Raw genomic sequence first — 19,446 nt, 5'->3', positions numbered from 1 at the left:
ATCGGAAAATTCTCGAAATATCGGAAATAATAATAATATTTTATCTTCAGTTTAAACGTCAAATTAATTGACTAAAATGTGTGTAATATAATATATTATTTAATGTTATTTAATTATTTTTTTTAGATTCAAATGCCCTTTTAAATGAAAGCGGAGATGAACTAAATTAATATCGACAGGTAATGAAAAATACACTTGATTTAGAGACAGTATTTCGACGTCATTGAACTAGTGGTTTTTAACATAAATCAATATCTATTATAAAGACCGGAAAATCACATAAAATGTTAAATAAAAATGAAAATAGGTAGTTATTGGTGTGAAAATGTGACTAGATACTGTGGTATCTAACCAATAAATTAATTTATACTATCTACCAAGTAATTGTGTTTCTTTGTTTATATAATTCTAAATATTCATGTGTATCTAAAAATAATAAAAGCATAAACCGACTTGATTAATATTTTTGCTACACTGTTCATTATTGATAGAAATATTCGTACAGTTCGGTTATGAGGAATACAGTGGAAAACACATTTTGAAAATAGTTGATATACTGGATTATTTGTTAGGTTAACCTAATCAAACCTTACCTAACCTAACCCAACTGGAATTTTATAGTAAAGACAAAAACTGCACTATAAGCACAAATATATAGGTAGACTTTATTTTTTAAGTCCAAAAAATGTATTTATTTAAGTACTTAACAGATATTAAAGGGCTTGATATGCTCGATATAATTAGGTACATACTAGGTAAATTTAAGGTGTTGGGTTCTTATTAAAATAAGGCATGTTAAATCGTAGATATTCAAATTTTAGTGGTAGGAATATAGCATAATATTACTCAATATTTTACTAAACTATGCGGTGTGTACATGAACAGAAACTTAATATAAAAAAAGTATTTTGACAAAATTGTCATAACGGAGGTTTCGACAGTAAGTTCGATTATTATAATAATACATTATTAGAAGCTTCGATGTACACAATGCTATGCTATGCTATACTTAATAGGTTTTTGCCCTTTGCAGTGTTTTCAGTGACAAAGTAAAACAGTGTTAGAAACTTTTAAAACAATAATTAACTATCACTAATCGTCGTCCAATGCAAGATCCAAGAAGATCACGTGCACCAGTAGGCGAGGTTGACAAATCCACAGAGCTGTTCTACAAACGATTCAGACGGTTCGACTCAGTCATGTTTAGTATGGAGAACCTCGACCTGGACCCTAGCATGAATCGCCACAGTATGATGTTCGAGGCGCCTGGGTTTGCGGCGTCCGTTCCGCCTGCCTCCACATCGGCTGTTAGGTCTTCGCCGGGATCTGGAGACAGCTCTACCAACAGTATTGATCTTTTTCTCTACGAGGAGTCGTCAGTGTCTGATGAGAGTCTGTACGAAAGCGACCAAGAAAATAGAGAACGATCGGGCTCGTGTAAACAGTGAGTATTTTTAAAGAAATTATTCACCAACTTTATTAAAGGTTTTCATAAGTTAATTATTTGTTGATTTCAAACCAATAGGCCGTGTGAACCACGCCATTTGGCGGTGTCCCATACAAAATTTGAATAACAATGTACTCCAAGAATTATTAATCCCTAGCAACGTGTTACTATGGAAGATAATAACGAAAACAGGTGTTAAAATTTTCTCATTCGATGTAATTTTAATTTCATTCATTCATCATCAGTACTACACCCATGGCCCCACATCGTGAAGCGGGCTCCCAGGCTAGGATCTTTGGCGGGTCCCCTTACCTATCGCTAAGAATAAAGGCAGTGTGTACGCGGTAAAATTAATCTGTATATTTAGTGTTTTATTGTATATTTTAATACATCTATTCGAATTATGGAGATGTCAAGTATTGATACACAATTAAAATTGTATCGTACAACAACATAGCGCCTCATTCTTACTATTAAAGCAAATTTGTGAAGTGTGTTTATCTCACTTATCTGGTCGATTCGCCTCGCCGGGCCCCCTGGAGCCCTGTCAGCCCCTTCTTGTGGGGGCCATGGCTACAACCCCAATGTGGGTTTTCGCTGCTCCACTTCCAACTGCCTGCAGCAAGATCCGTCCACTTCCTTAGTCTCTATATGTACCTATATCATTCAACTTTCACTTTCTGGCATATTGAAGCCTCTTCGATGGTTGGGATTTTACAACGTTTTTATTAGCTCGTATTCTTATTTGTCCGGTGGTTTTTTGTCCGATACAAATCTTGCAATCGATTTTTAACTAACTTCCCGACTAGCTAGACATCTGAAACTTTTAGAATATATCAGAACACGATGCCAATGCATTTTTTTAATACTTTTAGCTATCTTTTAGTAGAATTGAATTCATTTTCAGTTAATTCTGTTTTGTATGAAAAGTTATTTCGATACCATTATTGGTTGCTAGAGGGGTCTGGGGTCCTAGCAACTAAATTAATAATATATACGCGCGTTACTATGGAAATCAATATAACATGTCAAAATGACATTTCAGTATTATTTCTATCGAGTACATTTTTTTTGATCGTTTAAGCTAGTCAAGTCAAGTTTATATGATTCAACAGAAAATTTAAAAATGTTGTAGGTTCATAAAAAGTTCTTTTTATCTTGTAATTATTTTTACTGCTTTATTACACGACTGGACTGGACTCCGGACAATAATTGGACGCCGCACTATCGTAGACATGTATACAGAACGTAGACGAGGTTTTTTAATCAGTTTCTATCTACTACTTAGTAGTTTTAATTCATTTTACTCTTAACACAATGTATTCTTTATTGCGGATTGAGAATTACCATGCCTAAGGCGTTATATAAAATAAAAAAACTCTTTTTTTGTTGGAACATATGAACGATTAAATCATTATTTACGTCTGCATATTTGCATTCCCATAAACTATTAAATCATAATATAATCATTTAAATATAAATAATAATATTAAATATTTTTAAAATTACCTATAAATACCTAACGTCTATTTGTTTTTGAATTCCGTGGCGTCCAGTTGTGCCGGTGCCAAATCGTCCTAGACACTGAAGCTGTGGGGGTAAGCGCCAGGATGTCTAGCAGACCACTTACATATGGTTAACGTTAAGGGCGGTATGATTTTCTATACTGTAGTGTTCCTCAAATGGTATTCCGCGATACCCCAAGATTTTTCGAGGTAAAATTAGAGATTTTCCGTGTATTTGTAGCGATTTTTTTATGTTTCTTAATAAATCCAGTTGATTTATTGAGTTGTCGGTACTCAGCATCATATTATTATGAATCACTGGTCACGACTAGGGAATCCAATCCCAGGGTTGGCATTGTTTTCCATTGTTAATATAAAAAATTTATATTTACAAATAACATTGATAAAATCGGTCAAAAATAAATCTAGTATAATTTATACTATGTAAGACATTTATTGTTAATATTGTATACGTTCAATCTTGGAAATACATTATTTTAATGGAGTAAATAATATTGTAATATAAATAATAATGAGAATTTAATATGAGATTGCTGTTTCTGACATTAAAGACTTAATGAATGGATTAGCGAGATTTCAAATAGTAAAGCAAATCATGGTGTACTTATGGCCTTTCCGCTTCATAAATATAATTAGTCAGCCAAATATGAAACTGCCGTAAAATGTATGAGATCGTGGTGGAATTACTTTGTTATTAGTGTGAAGCATTTTTTTTGTCCAATCTTTCTCATTTTTATTAATTTACGTGAAAATATAAAATGAATCGGCAACTTACACATGGGTATAAATCAAACTTCATTCAAACACAGTTTATTTCTAAAGTAGTTATTTGTTTTTAAACGTACTTTTTCTGTTATAATTTCGTTTTTATTTTATTTTCCATAAAAATTGATAAAAAAATCAATCCCGAAAGTTTCGGGATTATGTTTATCAATCCCGGGATTCATAGGTATCGAAAATAGCTCGGGATCCCGGGATTGGAATCCCCAGTCACGACTCCTTTTTGTGGTAACCAAGTATGCGACCATTCGCCATATTTGATACAAAGTAAATTTTACGTTAGGGAAACACACTACAAATAATTATAAAATAAAATTTTACACGTGAATCACCATTTAGTTATATAAATCAACGTATCACATCTAATTGTATCTCACAGCCGCATATTTAAAAATGTTAATAATTGCTCTTAAGTGTAATAGCACCGCAGGCGTTTTTTTCACTATTAGAGTAAATTTGTGGTGTGTATTTATGTCACTTAACTTGTCGACCAGCCATACCACCCCCTCTTTGCGGGACCAGATATCGATATATTCCACTTGCGTGAGAATGAGTTTGGCTGAACGTTATTTTATATTTTTTAAGATCGTGTTTAATTATTATGCGTTCGTTACTGGGTGTTGTGCAGTTGGAATATACCTGCAAGTTCAAACTCTCCAGCTACTTCCTTGTCACTTAGGCATAAATACATTTATTGATAAAATTTGCGTTAACAACATATGAAGGGGTGTAAATTTGATTGTAATAATAATTATTACTGTGCGAAAACATCTTCTTGGCTACGTAAGGAAGCGCTGTTGGCGACTAAATGGGAGGAGCTTGTTACTTGATAATGAAAGTGCGGTTAAAAATGGGAGGAGCGTATTAGTTCACAGTTTTACCACGTAGCCAAGAATATGTTTTCGCACTATAGATAGTGATTATTTGGTACAGTTCGGTTATGAGGAATACAGCGGCAAACACATTTTTAAAATAGCCGATACACTGGATTATTTGTTAGTTTAACCTAACCAAACCTAACCTAACCTAACCTAAACTAACCCAAACTAACAAATAATCCAGTATATCGAGTATTTTCAAAATGTGTTTTCCGCTGTATTCCTCATAACCGAACTGTACCGATTCTTTTAATTCAGTACAATTTTCGCACTCTTCAGGTTCAAATCGCACAGACGCCGTCCGAAGTGTCTCCAGCATCAGATCCAGCAACGGCAGGCGGCCAACATGCGGGAGAGACGCCGCATGCAGTCCATCAACGATGCCTTTGAGGGCCTTCGAGCCCACATACCTACGCTGCCTTATGAGAAGCGTCTCTCCAAAGTGGACACTCTTAAATTGGCTATAGGATACATCAACTTTCTAGGAGAGTTGGTAAGTTTCAATATTGATGTAAATAGTCCTATGATCATTTATATAATATTATTGTGCGGTTGGTAAAATTAAGCAGAAGATTCGAAAGAGTCTCTGCAATAAAAACATATAAGAAAATATCTTCATAATAATATAACAAGCTATAGTTAAGTATAAGGCCCGTTTCAGACGGGACACTGGTGTCGCGCTCGTATATAATAAGGAGGCCTTTGTATTCGAATAAAAGGGCCTTTGTCTTATGTTTATGAACGCCCCGAGCTAATGAGTTAAAGCGTGTCCGGTACACTTTTCCGTCGGCCGCTACATTCTCAAGACGCCGATACACATGTTTTTATGACCGCAGCCAGTTTTATGTTCCAATTTATATCACGAAATTATGCGTTGACTCATTAGCTCTGAGCGTTTATAAACATAATACAAAGGCCCCTTTATTCGAATACAAAGGCATCCTTATTATACACGAGCGCGACACTGGTGCCCCGTCTGAAACGGGGGTAAGTCATGAGTAGAACAATAAGATGTATTGATTCATAATAATCTATTGTACAAAGTTGGTAGTAGGAATCGTGTCCGGAAATTTGTACGTATGTAGTTGGCCGTAACACATTTCATCGTAAGCTGTTGTATCTGAAATAGAAGGCCGTATAGTATCAGTAGATCAAATTATAGACCCATACTTCTGAAGTCTTCCCAAAATATAGACGCATAATGAAAGGTGTGCCCAACCGAATACTAAATTTGTCATATCAATTGACATGGGACGGTAACATGATAAAGGTATGCCAGACATTCTTTATGAAAACATTAGACATTGTTGATCAGTGCACACTCTATGGAGGGTTTAAGAATGCTGACACTGATAAGCATTTACAAAATAAGCAAATTGCTCGTGATGAAAAATCTCGCGATATCAATCTGTGGATTCAGTAGTAGCATGCATTGATCTACAAGCCGTACTCCAAGTTCCCTGTGGTCATGAAACGGCGTTTTACTTTAGAAGAAAATTAAATTCTTTTAATTTTACAATATTCAATACAATTAACAAAAATGGTGAATGCTATTTTTGGAATGAAGCTTTGGCTAATACAGGTGCCAACGAAATCAGTTCTTGCGTTTGGATGTACCTAAAAGAAAATAGTGTGTAGTGGAAAAGACATAAGTTTCTATTCTGACAATTGCACTCGTCAGAATAAGAGTAAAGCAATTGCCAGCATGTATCTATATGCTGTAGGAAGCTTGGATATACCGAATATTACCCACAAATACTTGGTTGTGGGTTACACACCAAACGAGGGTGATTCTATGCATTACACTATTGAGTAACAGAAAAAGAGGCATCTGAAATCTGGTTCAATTTATATTCCGGCCCAATGGACTCCTGTGATTCAAATGGCAACCCATACCACTGTCCATGAGCTGTCAACCTCATCATTCTTCAACTTTTTCACGATGTCGCATGCTATAAGGAAGAATTTGAATGTGAAGGTGATTAAGTTTTATGGAAGGATATCAAAGTAATCCGAGTGAGAAAGGAAGTACCTTTGATATTTTTTTTATCAAATTTATTATAAAAGTCATTGACATACGAACGCACAGAAGTCGGCGGTAGACAATGGAGTCAATTTTAATTGCTGCATACGATAATCCACCTAAACTGCCAGCAGCAAAACTTAAAGATTGTAGGATTTGTGCAAGTCTAACCTAATCCCAAACATGTACCGTAATTATTATGATAGTCTTGCGGCAGAGCCACCTTTCCCTGTTGATGATGTCAGAGAACATGGTGATGATGAATGAGACACACTTGCTAATCTGAACCACTTTGATGCCACTTACTAATCGTGAGTCTACAGACTCACCATTACTCAGAATCACAAAATTGTTAGAGGAACTCTTTTTATTTGCATTTGTTATGTAAATTGGTTATTTACATTAAGAATATAAAAAAAATATTACCTACATTAACATATTTTTTGTATTAGCATTTAAGTCATTCCAATGTATATTTTGTTATAAAAATAAACACTACCTTTCAGTGTAAATATTTTTCATTGCAACACAAATGCATAAAATTGTAGATCATTACCAAAATATCTAGTGTAAAAAGACCACAAGTGCTAAAATAAGGCTTTAAAAACATATTTTCAGATTTTTTTTGCTGCAAGTAGTTTGAAGCACATTATTTTACTGTGAAAACAAAAAAAAATATGTTCATGCCTTAGATATTTGATCTGAAAAGAGTATTTTTGTTGATGTATAGCCGTCTAATATAATAACATAACTAAATATTATAAGTAATAATATTAGAATAAAATGAATACGTGTTTAACTATGGCACTGGCTGCACTCCAATGCTAAGAGCTTGCGCAGACAGGGAGCGGTCAGGCGGTCTGCGTTCCGCGTTCGGAGTTCGGAGTTCGGCGTTCTTTGTACTGTACGGACTTCATACTGTATGGGCACACAGCCGGCGGTCAGACCGCGCCGGTCAATTGGAACGCTAGCGTTCTAGAGTTCTATTCCCGCAATTACAAAGAACTCCGTACCTCTCAACCGTTGCAATGTCTGGATCAGAAAAATGAATCGATATAGAGAAGATTGATACTTGATTTAAGTGACGCAAATTATATAAATCGTTTTTAATACTAACATATTGTTTTTAAATCAACACTTGATTGATTTACGTGCATAAATACTTGATAATTTGGCGACATTTATAGTTTTCATAGTTCAATAATAGAATAAATTTGATATGTGAGGTTATGGGTAAAATTAAAAGGTTAGAATCGAAATGTCAAATATTATAGATAGAGGTAGGTACACAAACAAATAAGTTTATATGTAACTTCGTTTAAAATCATCGATATTAAGTTTTTAAATATCCGGTTTGATAAAATGCATTGATTACAGCAGTAATTTTAGTACCTAGATTATATTTAGTTTACAAGTCAATGTCAAATGTAATCAAATTATATAATTCATCGAAGCTTTGTATTGACATGCGAAAGTAAATAAAAAATTGAATGGAATTTGAGCAGTCAAACAACATAGAGCAAAACCACACGGGGGAGTGAGTACGCAACAGCGGTGCTTTCTCACTTCCACTCGCAGTCGGAATATAGCGGTCTCGCATTATGCAGCGCCTGTGTCACTACAATGTTTGTATACAAATGGAACGCATATTGTTGACCGCCACCTGTCTGCTGTCCCTGAACGCTAGCGGTCAACGGTCGGTTGAACGCAGAACTCCGACCGCTCTCTGTCTGCGCAAGCCCTAAATACTAATTAATACTAATTACTGTGTAATGTTTCAGATGTGTGTACGGCGTGACAATAGTGTGTACTCGAAGGTCTGTTGCGTCGGTCGCATAGAAAAATGAAATCTAAAAACTATGTATATTATTATTCATGAACTTGATAATAATAAAGTTAATCATATATATAAAACTATGTTGATAATTTAACATCCTCAAGCGATCCATTATTCCCAACAATTTTAAATGGTTGAAAAACTTCAATTGCGATTTTCTCAAAACTATGAATTTGCAGTTATGGTTCTTTTATTCTGGATGGGCGATATAATGGTTATATTAAGCATTTCATGATTAGTAAGTAAACTCAGTACGTATTAGATGATTGACGTGATTCATACGTGTGAAACCGCTTTAAGAGTTTGTGAAAGCATTTCAAAGTGATTATCAATGAATAAAGTTTTTGAAATTTTTGGCGTAGCAACCTATCTTTAAAACGGTAACCGGACAAAACAGAACAGCCAGGGGAAAAATGAAACATTCATTTTTGTGGAATCTATTTAGGTTAGGTTAGGTTCGGTCATTATTTCGTTTTACCTAGTCACCCAATAATTTTGAATATATTATATTGATTAAGATGAGATATCCTAAGCTTGCCGGCAAATTCGGCTTTATTTGAGGCTTTCTAGCGATTAGGAATGCAGAAATTAGGTATATAATTTGATTTAGTATGGCGTATTGAAAATCTGTGCTATTAAAAATCTATCAATATAATAGAGATATGACAATTTCAATATTAAATTTATATTTTTCAGATGATGGTTATTTCTTCTCTCATCCCATCGCTTTTATTGTCACATTACCACTCTAATTGTTAGTAGATTCAAAAGCATTTAGAAATAGTTAAAACTGAATTGATTGCCACCAATAATCAATGACAAGTTATGATTTTAATTATTTTTCGTTGTTAAGGTACGGAATGACAAGACCGCCAAAGAGTCATCAGCGTCTGGTGCAACAAGGGCCCAAAAACGCGAGGAGCCGAAGAAAATTATTGTGAAAGGTAAGTGAAATAGGTACCTATAGTCCTTTTTAATACTTCTTCTGATTCTCTTAAGGTGATACATCAGTGAAACGGCAAATAATTTTCAACTATAGGCGCGACAAAATTTTGGACTCCCTGCCAATCGGAGAGAGAACGTCGAGCTGGAAACACGTCAATTTGTTTCGTGATGGCAACGGGCGTATTAATTCCTAAATCGTGTAAAGATGACTAAAAACGTTACCCATTTACTTTTAAAAAAAAACATGTCAATGAATATATTATTATTGTTACTGATAGAACAATAAATAGAACATTAAATGGACACATGTTGGATTTATATGACAAATTATATTTCGTTTGACATGTGTCGTTTGCACCCGAGACCCGCAATCCGCGCATCGCCTAGCCACGATCTTTTTAGACCGTGCCTCAACTGAGGTATAGCCTTAATAGCAGGAGTACCTACCGTAGGTATAATATACTGAGATGATAAAGAATTGTGCGCCTAAAATACGGAACACTTTTACGGCGCTTTTCGGTTTTCGCGTATAGTTTTCCCGTCCATACACACGGGCTACCCGATAGAAACCAATTTGCGCAGGAAAGCTTGTCGTAAAGCATGAGCGTCTAGCCGGCTCTTTAGGGATATATAACGTTTCAATGCCGTTTATAATCAAGCCGCGGCAATAAGTAGGTAGCTAGTTTCGATGATAGTACTATATTGCGTAACTTCGAATGCAATGTGGTAACCTGTTCACAGTAAATGAATATTTTTAATTTTTCATATTAATAATTAACGTATAATCATTTATGAAGTTATACCTCTTTTGGGGCGTTTGGTAGAGAGTCAAATTGAGAGCTTCGCGCGCACACCGTTACGGAAGTGGTGACAGTATGAAGTTAGCTGCGAATCAATCAGCTGTATACAAACGCAAGTTTGATAGTAGAATTGTTCCGTTGCCTAGGCAACGAATTTATTATTGTATTCCTTACTTAAACAAACGATTAAACGTCAGAGTGACAGTTGTTACTTTAAAAATAAAAACAACGACAAATAATTATTATATAATTTAGTATTATAAGTTAAAGTGTATAGAAATAAACCAACGGCGCTCCAATAAGCGGCCCTTTTTCTCGAGTGTGTAATTTAACAAGATACTTAAGAGGTAGTCGAAGAATCTAGGCTATCACAAGTTTTGTTTTTGTTTTGTTACGCCAAAGAAGTATAATTTCTAACGGGCGTACATAAGTACACACACCGATTTGGTAAATAATTCAAATAATTCAAAAAATATATTAAAATTTGATTTTTTATGAATTAATCATGGGCACTTCTGAATCGATTATAACCGCTGTATGGCAAAGATGAGTTTTGGTCCAATACAATAAATAAATTACAATTATGATGTGCTATATGAGACACAGATGAATCGCGTACGTTTTCATCAACCTAATCCACTGTAATATTAATAGACTCAGGTAACGGCTTATTTTGTTTTGTTACGCCAAAGAAGTATAACTTCTAACGCGCATACATAAGTACATACACCGATTTTCTTTCTAGTGGGTATAATATGAATGAGATGTTTTCAAATTATGTATGTTCAATTAAAATATGCATCTTTTTCATAAATAGTGTAAACTAAAAAATATTACTCAAAGCATAGAAAAATCCCTAAAAGTAACACCAAAGGAGGCCCAGACAAATCTACTCAAACACATAAAAACATATAAATGTGTCCATCACTGTTATCAACAATAATAATGGTTTTAAGTTATCGTGGGCTCTTAAAATCTATTGGCGAAGGGTAGAGGTAGGCTGTTAAGATCCGACATAAATAGTACGTCCAACGCAACTGGTGCGTTGCTCATCAGGTGGCCATTATATATAATTAGCATGTTATTTAAATGTGGTAATTAAATATTAATTAAAATATCCGCAGCAAATGAGATTTATTAAACTTTGTCAGTCAAACGTATTTGTTTAGATTGAACTAAGATAGATAGTTTTTGTTTAAATTAAACGCGTAACCCTGGACATTCCTTAAGCGTTGTAGATAATCTATTTATATAATTTTGAAGCCTAGTTATCCTTTATATTTATTTTAAACATTTGATGACTGCATAAATTATTTTTATTACATAAAATAGTATTCTTTTAAACCTCTCGACCAAATGTTTTAGAATATAGTCATATTTCAGTACATTCATGTGCAGTGGTGTCAAGCTTTTTTAGATTTATTAATTTTTAAACGCATTTATAAAACCATTAGTAAAATTAATGTTAACATTATATAGTGAAATATTTACTATACAAAATTATATTTTATAATCTCTTTGATCCCAAATTTGACAAGAATTAGGCATTTTATTATTCAAAAAATGGGCACGATTACAACATTTAAAGATAATTCTAAACATACTGATTATAAGCAATGTCTTTTACCATTCAAATGTGATAAAACACGTGCCGCACGTGGGCCGTTAATGAATTTTAAAAAATCAACCAACACCATGTATAATAAATTATGTATTCTTAATTCAACGAAAACAAATAAATATGACTGAAAAAGTGTGCACTATTTTTATCGGATCGCCAATAGCATACTTAAACTATTATGGTTTGAATTAAATTAGATTTTTTAAATTAACCAGCACCGTCTGCATATTGTATTCTTAGTTCAATGAAAACAAATAAGTATGACTGACAAAGCTTAGTGTGCATTATTTGTGTCGAATCTTAACAGCTCACCTCCACCCCTGCCACTGGCTGCGTATAGAGTAGAGGTGAGTTGGAAATACTGTCACCAGTTTGTGTACTCAAGTTTCGGATGAAACTACCCATACTAAGTATTTGTGGCCCAATAAACTTATTCCAAAAAACTTATGATGATATCATCGCGAGTCGCTGTTCTGACGCACAGGCTTAGGCTTGTTATATACTTACCGCTCAAAACATGTTTAAATTTTAAAAAAATCACTGTCATTAATTTTTGAACAATAATATTGTAACCTAACCGAAAAACAGCTCATACATTTAAAATTTTATAATAAATGGGACTTTTCGACAAGCGGAGCCCAGTCTGAGTTCCCTGAGCCGATACGTATTTTAAAATAATAATAATATGGAGTTGGTTTTAGTTTCAGTTGAGTACGAAACTTTTGTCGCATACGCACGCCAAACGATATATATAGTATTCCAAATACTAGTAAGTATTTTGGAACAAGTTTATATACTAAGTATTTTTTATACTGGTAGTAAGTATACTTAGTCTTCAAAATCGACCAGTTTTCCCATCTCTAGTATAGAGTCGATGATATAATTTTAAATGCTCGATTGTGAAGTATGTATTACATTTTGACATTTCGTGGCAGCATTAAGAGTGAAAGTGCCGAAAGTAGCCTTAATTCAGTAGCGGATCGGCTTCGGCTGACAATGACATATAACGTATTACACATTTCCTAGTGGTATAGTATCATGCCCTGCCTCACACTTCAGCTCATTGATAAACAATCAAACTTCATTCGTTGAGACATATTATTTTTTTAATTCACCCCTAGATATTCAACACCTGTGCGGCGTACTTTAGTGCAGGGATTACGAACTGAAGGGTCACAAAAAATTATCGTGACATTCCTAAAATTAATGAGTTGTTTATTATTTTATAGGGGGACGTAAAATAATTTTGGCACGTCTTCTATTTACGTATTAAAATCGTTATCTATATCAGTTTAGCCACCGCCATCTTTAGATTAATAAAGCCTGAGCATAACTTTTTGCACAAGCAACGAGTGGTCCACTGCCATACTATTTATTGATAACGTACTTGCAAGCAGAGTTTGGTATTCTGTAATGACTAAAGAGTATAAATAAATTATTAGTTATTGTCGTTTAGAATCGACTGTCACATTGAAAAACGTCCTAGTGTATTATGATATTATTATACACAGAAGAAGTTTACTTACTTTGATCGTCACTTCCAATGATTAGTATCACATAACCACTAAATCAGATGAATTCCAAGGTCTCCAAGATACGTTACAATAATCTGAAAGAAATTTGAAACTAAGAATACTCCGACAAGTGAACACGACAGACGCGTCAGTATGAGCACTCTATAGACAATGACAGGTCATCTATATACAACGGGAGGGGCAAAAAGTAGGACCAGTCGTGTAATATATCGGCTTCCTTCTTCAGTGGGCAATGGTTTAGCCCAACGATTTTCCGCTATATCTACAGCAATAATTGTCATTGACCTACAGTGATGTATATGAACTTGTTCGCGATTTATGGTGTTTTTAATTGTAGTTAGACCAGCGCTCAAAATGGAAAGTTTCACGAACCTGAGCAATCGATAATTTTACGAAAATATTAAGAGAGTTATATAATTGTATGTGTACCTATTTATAAAAATAAATGTGTTAGAATTTTTATTATATCTGACGGTCAATTAAAAAAATTTCAGAGCCAACGCGATAATCTTGAAGATTTTATTAACCGGAACGGCGCTCCGGTCTTTTTGAGCCCTGAGTTCGACATAGGTATAGCCATAGACACATTAATGTTCAGAAAGATGACAGCTATAAACGTTTTGTTGTTTGTAAATTAACGTAAGTCAGTGTCATGAAAAACTCGAATGTTTCACAAACATAGTCAACTGTGTCCGGAAAATTGTACGTATGCAGTTCGTCGTAACACAATTCACCGTGACATGTTGTACAAGAAACATGTGGCCGTATAGCGTTGAGATCAACATATTCATGTCTAAATAAACCACGTAAAAATACGTACCTACCTAATAAAAACCACCGGAATACAGAAGAAAATAATATATAGTTAAGTAAATTAGAAATACAATCATATTGTATAATATAATAATTCTATAGATGAGATATTAATGAGGGTAAATCAAATGTACTCGACTTTCAGTAGCGACCTTAGAAACTAGGAGGCCCGGGGCACTGACCGATTTTGAGGCGCCCACAATAAAAAAAATGTCAACTACAAACGTAGCTACCTAGTAAAATGATGATACTTTTTTATGTTAGTTGTAAGGATTTTATTATAGGTACTTACTCAATTTGTGAAAAATAATTACACATATTTGTAAGTATAGATTAATTATTGTATGACTAATTTGAACCGTTTCGAAGCCTCCTTGTAAATCGTCTAAAAAAAGAGAGAATCGCCGCTAACAGTGTCATATTTCTATAATTCGATGCACATTTGGTTACTGTAATACATAAGTCGTAATAAAACATTATGTAATTTGTACTATAAGTGGATTGCAATTGCACAAAAGTTTACAACCCCTGTTTTAATCCCCCGAACAGCGAATTGCCAACACGATATAATTTAAAGAATAATGTTCTTTTATTGGGGGGTTTTAATATTATTTGTGGGGGGGTTACACTATTCAGATTGAGGGCAACACCCCACTTGTCGGGATAATAGGGGGACACTGTATTATAAATCCATTAGGGAGGATTTTTCGCAGTGAGTAAAAATAATATTGTGCTTAAAATTATTATTTATTTAATACGGATTGTATATTTAATTATTTTAGAAGTGTTTTTGAATAAATATGCGATTATTCTCACATCCACTATCGTAATGCTCGAGATAATGATTAATAATAAGCCAAATACCAACGCCAGAAATCTGAGGTAAACTATTTTATTAATCAATTACCGCTCTCTCGAGAGAAATTACGACTATACAACATATTATGTAGATATCTGCAACCTCGGCAATACGGAAATAACTGAGACACCTCTGCAACAACACTGTACATCGATTTTGGGCAGTTCTGAGTTATGAATGCCACAATGTTGTATCGAATGATGTATTGAACAACCATATATACATGAATTAAAAACATTATTTAAATCAATTTTAAGATGCCGTCTTTTTTCCATAGTAAGAATTAATGATATACAAGGTTTTGACCACTGGGATGATATAGGTACAGTGTTGTTGCAGGGATATATTTCTTTTTTGTATGTAGACAGAGATGGTAAAATGTTATATGCATTACTTCTTTTTGCTTCAAAACGTTTTTATCATTTTCCCAACATTTGTTAAATTCGATATACAGTGTTGTTCCAGGGGAGGTCTCAACTTTACTATTAGACAATACATACTTATATAGAATGAAGAAATACACTGACTCGATTTTCTTTCAAATTAATGAGATACAACGGTTGGATATATACGTGCACATACATCCAAACCTCTCCATTTCACCGCTGCTATCTGACTACGTTACAGAACTCAACTTTCAATTTCAACTATTATTAGACGCATTTTCCTAATTTAAGAGAGTTAAAAAACAGCAAACTTCAAAAGTGCAAACGAAAGTTGATTCTTTTTCAAAGCAGGATTACCGAAAGCAAGCGCGTCGACATAGAATATTAACATCACTCCACAATGGATATGTCTGGATATATCACCCGAAGACGAATAATCAGGACTTCGTTCGTGTTTTTATATAACGGACTTTCGGCTTTAACAGGGAGGGGGGGTGTCAACCACATTAGTCCGTTATATGGAGGTTCTAATGTACTTTGTTTAGCTGTTGAATTTTATATATTATATTAATATGATATTATTTTTGTTTCATATGTGTATGCGCCGTTTATAAATAAATATATCAATTTATATATATATATTATAATATATTAAGGAAATATCTTTCTGTTTAGGTGACCCCGCGTAGAAATAATATCTGCGTGCATCTAAATTGATCGTTTTCTGTAAATAAAGTGCTTCAATACTTTTCAATTCATCGTCTCCCCATTATTATGTTTGGTTGCTATGTACACATGCTAGAATTGAACCCCTAATCTGGGCTGTATGCACACGTGCACTGTACCCCACTGGCGCCCTGCGTTTAGCAACACTACTAAATAATGTATGTACGTACACCGTGTCGGGACACCTATGCCCCCGCCCGAAGTGGGGTGATGTCAGATGGAGTGTACTGCCACTGGCATGATGAATGATAATACTCGCTTAAGCCAGCGAAACCGCTTATAATTGCTATTGTATTGTGAAATTTGTAGAATATTCATATTCATTGATGATTACAATATACTGTATCCAGTTATACCTACCTACCATGTTGCGGTGATAATTATATATCACAGCTCTAATTCTATCATGCCGTAAGAGAGAAAAAAATAATTTCTTAACGGCCCACATGCTCAGCGTACGTCAAAATGGAGCTTTTATGCTATTTTCAAAGCATGATCCTGGACATTCCTTAATCGTTGTAGATATTCTATTTACATAATTTTGAAGCAAATTATCCTTTATATTTATTTTAAACATTTGATGACTGCATAAAGTATTTTTATTGCATAAAATGGTATTCTTTTAAACCTCTCGCTCTAATGTTTTAGAATATAGTCATATTTCAGTACGTCCATGTGAAGTGGTGTTAAGATTATTTATATTTATTAATTTTTAAAAGCATTTATAAAACCATTAGTAAAATTTATGTGGACATTATTATAGTGAAATATTTACAATAAAAAATTATATTGATAATCTCTGTGATCCCGAATTTGACAAGAATTAGGCATTTTATTATTCAAAAAATGGGCAAGACTTACACATTTAAAGATAATTTTAAAGATATTGATTATAAGCTATGTCTTTGACCATTCAAATGTGATAAACATTCTACGAATAATGTTTGCTTTATAATAATTATTGATGTAATAATATGGTAGTATTTTTTTGAAATACGCCATTTCTATTGGCATTTCCCAGTGGCTAAGCTACAACATACGGCCGTAGCCATAAATTTACAAACGATAAATGAAGTAGGGAGTACAATCATGTTAACGCGCGTGTTTTCGCGGTCGCTTCATAAAAACATACAAATCCTAACACCATAACTATTGTTGTATTGTAATATCCGTTACCCATTGTAATACATAATATTATGATGGGGGTTTATCGCACAGCCAAAATTTTCACAAGGGTGCCTCCAAACCTGTCAGCATCACAAACCTCCACCTACCTAAAACTACCACTGTTTGAGAGTAGGCTTCGTGGAAATGCTCTAATTCCCAGTGGTGTGTGTCAATTTAATTTTTTTTGTGTATTTGTCTGTTCAAGATAGTCGAAAATAAATAATAAAATAATTAGTAGGTACATAACAAATTTGCAGAAATGTCTCTAGTGACGTCACTGCACTTGACCGATGTATTTACAAAAATGTTACCATTTTATATCTAGATTTCTGAACAAATCTAAGAACATAAAAATATATTATTTTAAGTATTTTTACTATAAATATACAATCATAAATTGTCGGGTGTTCGAATTTAGAACTAAGGTCATCACAGTATAAAAAAATATTGGATGATACGTTAAATGTTAGCACGTGGCGTCCTCACTCAGCGGACAACTTATACTGGGATAAGCTTAAAAATAAGAAAACTTTATAAAATTTAAAAATGATATAAGTACAAACTATTTATATTTCTACATTTTACTATATGAATATTTTTATTATTCGTTAATTATAAAACTATATTTTAATGAGAGATTTTTCTAGATATTTTATCATATTATTTGATGCCATTTTCCTTCTCAGGTGGAAGTTCTCATGCACACTCTCTTTCGTGGTCACGCAGAGGTGAGCATCCCCATGGCAGCACATTATTTGCACGCGTCTGGACTCCACAAGATCCTCGAGCTCCGAATTCGTCAACACCTTCCGACTGAAATAAATGTATGTAAACAATATAAATAATACGCATCAGCATCAGCAAAAAGTCCAGCTGTTCAACAAGTATGCAATAAAACTTAACATTAAGTCAACCGTGTACCTAATGACACTAGTCATACTGATATAATTAGAATATACTTTCCTATGATTTCATTACTGTATTGATTATTTTTAATATCGTGAAAAAAAGTTAAAACCTCCGATATGACAAAATTTACGTTTACAGTAGAAACAAAACACTGGTGTAATAAAAATATAATATAAAATATAATGTAATAAAAGTAGACTTTTAAGTTTTTTATAAGTTTGAATAACTTCATTTATCTAAGGGTTTCCCAAACTTGTCCTGCCATGGAACACTTTGCAAATCCTGAAATTTTAACGGAACACCTTATTTATTTTGTGGAATAGATACATAATACATATAATTTAAAAAATATATATAAAAACAATAGATACTTATTTATTTAGTAATTATTTTAAATAATTACAAGATAAAAAGAAATTTTTATATACCACGTTTTAAAATTTTCTTTTGAATCAAATAAACTTGACAATTCTATGTACTTATTATTAAGAACTTTTTATTGTACTTGATAGAAATACTGAATAAGTATAGAATATTGAAATGTCATTTTGAAATTTCATATTGATTTCCATAGTAACGCACGTATATATTAATAATTTAGTTGCTTTGACCCCCTTAGCTACCGACAATAATAACTTTCCATACAAAACAGAGTTAACTGAAAATGAATTCAATTCTGCTTAAAAATGGCTAAAAAAAATAATTAAATTTTTGAAAAAAAAAGAATGCATTGTCGTCGTGTTCTGATATATTCTAAAAGTTTCAAATGTCTAGCTAGTCGGGAAGTTAGTTAAAAATCTTCAATCGTCCAATACAAATCTTGGACAAACAAGAATACGAGCTAATAAAAACGTGGTAAAATACAAGTGAATGCAGTTCTAATGACATCGATGATTTTGGGCGCTTAACTTGCAAATCTTCTTCATATCAGGTACAATATTAGAAATTTGAGTTATTATAAATCTGGTGTGGTGTATCGTGCCCGCTCCTGACTGACTTCGTTGCAGCATAACAAGAAAATCTCATATGCTCAAAATAATTAATATATCCTAGTAAAAGGAAGTAAAACATTCAGTGACGTCCCAAGACAAAATGCCGCCCCTAGGCAGAGCCAAAATGCCGCCACATTTTTTTATACAGTACTTTTTATCATCCTTCCATGACTCAAATATCTAAGAAATATGTTGTGCGGAT

At 33.5% G+C, this 19,446-nt stretch overlaps 1 protein-coding gene across 1 annotated transcript; it reads left to right on the top strand.

The window, feature by feature from the left end:
• Window positions 1-1,208: 1,208 nt before the first annotated feature.
• Fer1 (48 related 1) lies at window positions 1,209-18,160 on the top strand. Its single transcript, XM_085960487.1, has 5 exons — window positions 1,209-1,444; window positions 4,911-5,124; window positions 9,345-9,435; window positions 15,429-15,437; window positions 18,030-18,160. The coding sequence occupies exons 1-5, from the start codon at window positions 1,209-1,211 to the stop codon at window positions 18,158-18,160; spliced, it is 681 nt and encodes a 226-aa protein (XP_085816613.1).
• Window positions 18,161-19,446: the final 1,286 nt, after the last annotated feature.

Source organism: Rhyacophila brunnea, unplaced genomic scaffold, assembly GCF_057557595.1.
Source record: "Rhyacophila brunnea isolate RB1 unplaced genomic scaffold, BYU_Rbru_1.0 scaffold_1, whole genome shotgun sequence".
NCBI lineage: Eukaryota > Metazoa > Arthropoda > Insecta > Trichoptera > Rhyacophilidae > Rhyacophila > Rhyacophila brunnea.
The sequence above is the reverse complement of the archived record's forward strand: the minus strand, read 5'-3'. Positions and strand labels throughout refer to the sequence as shown.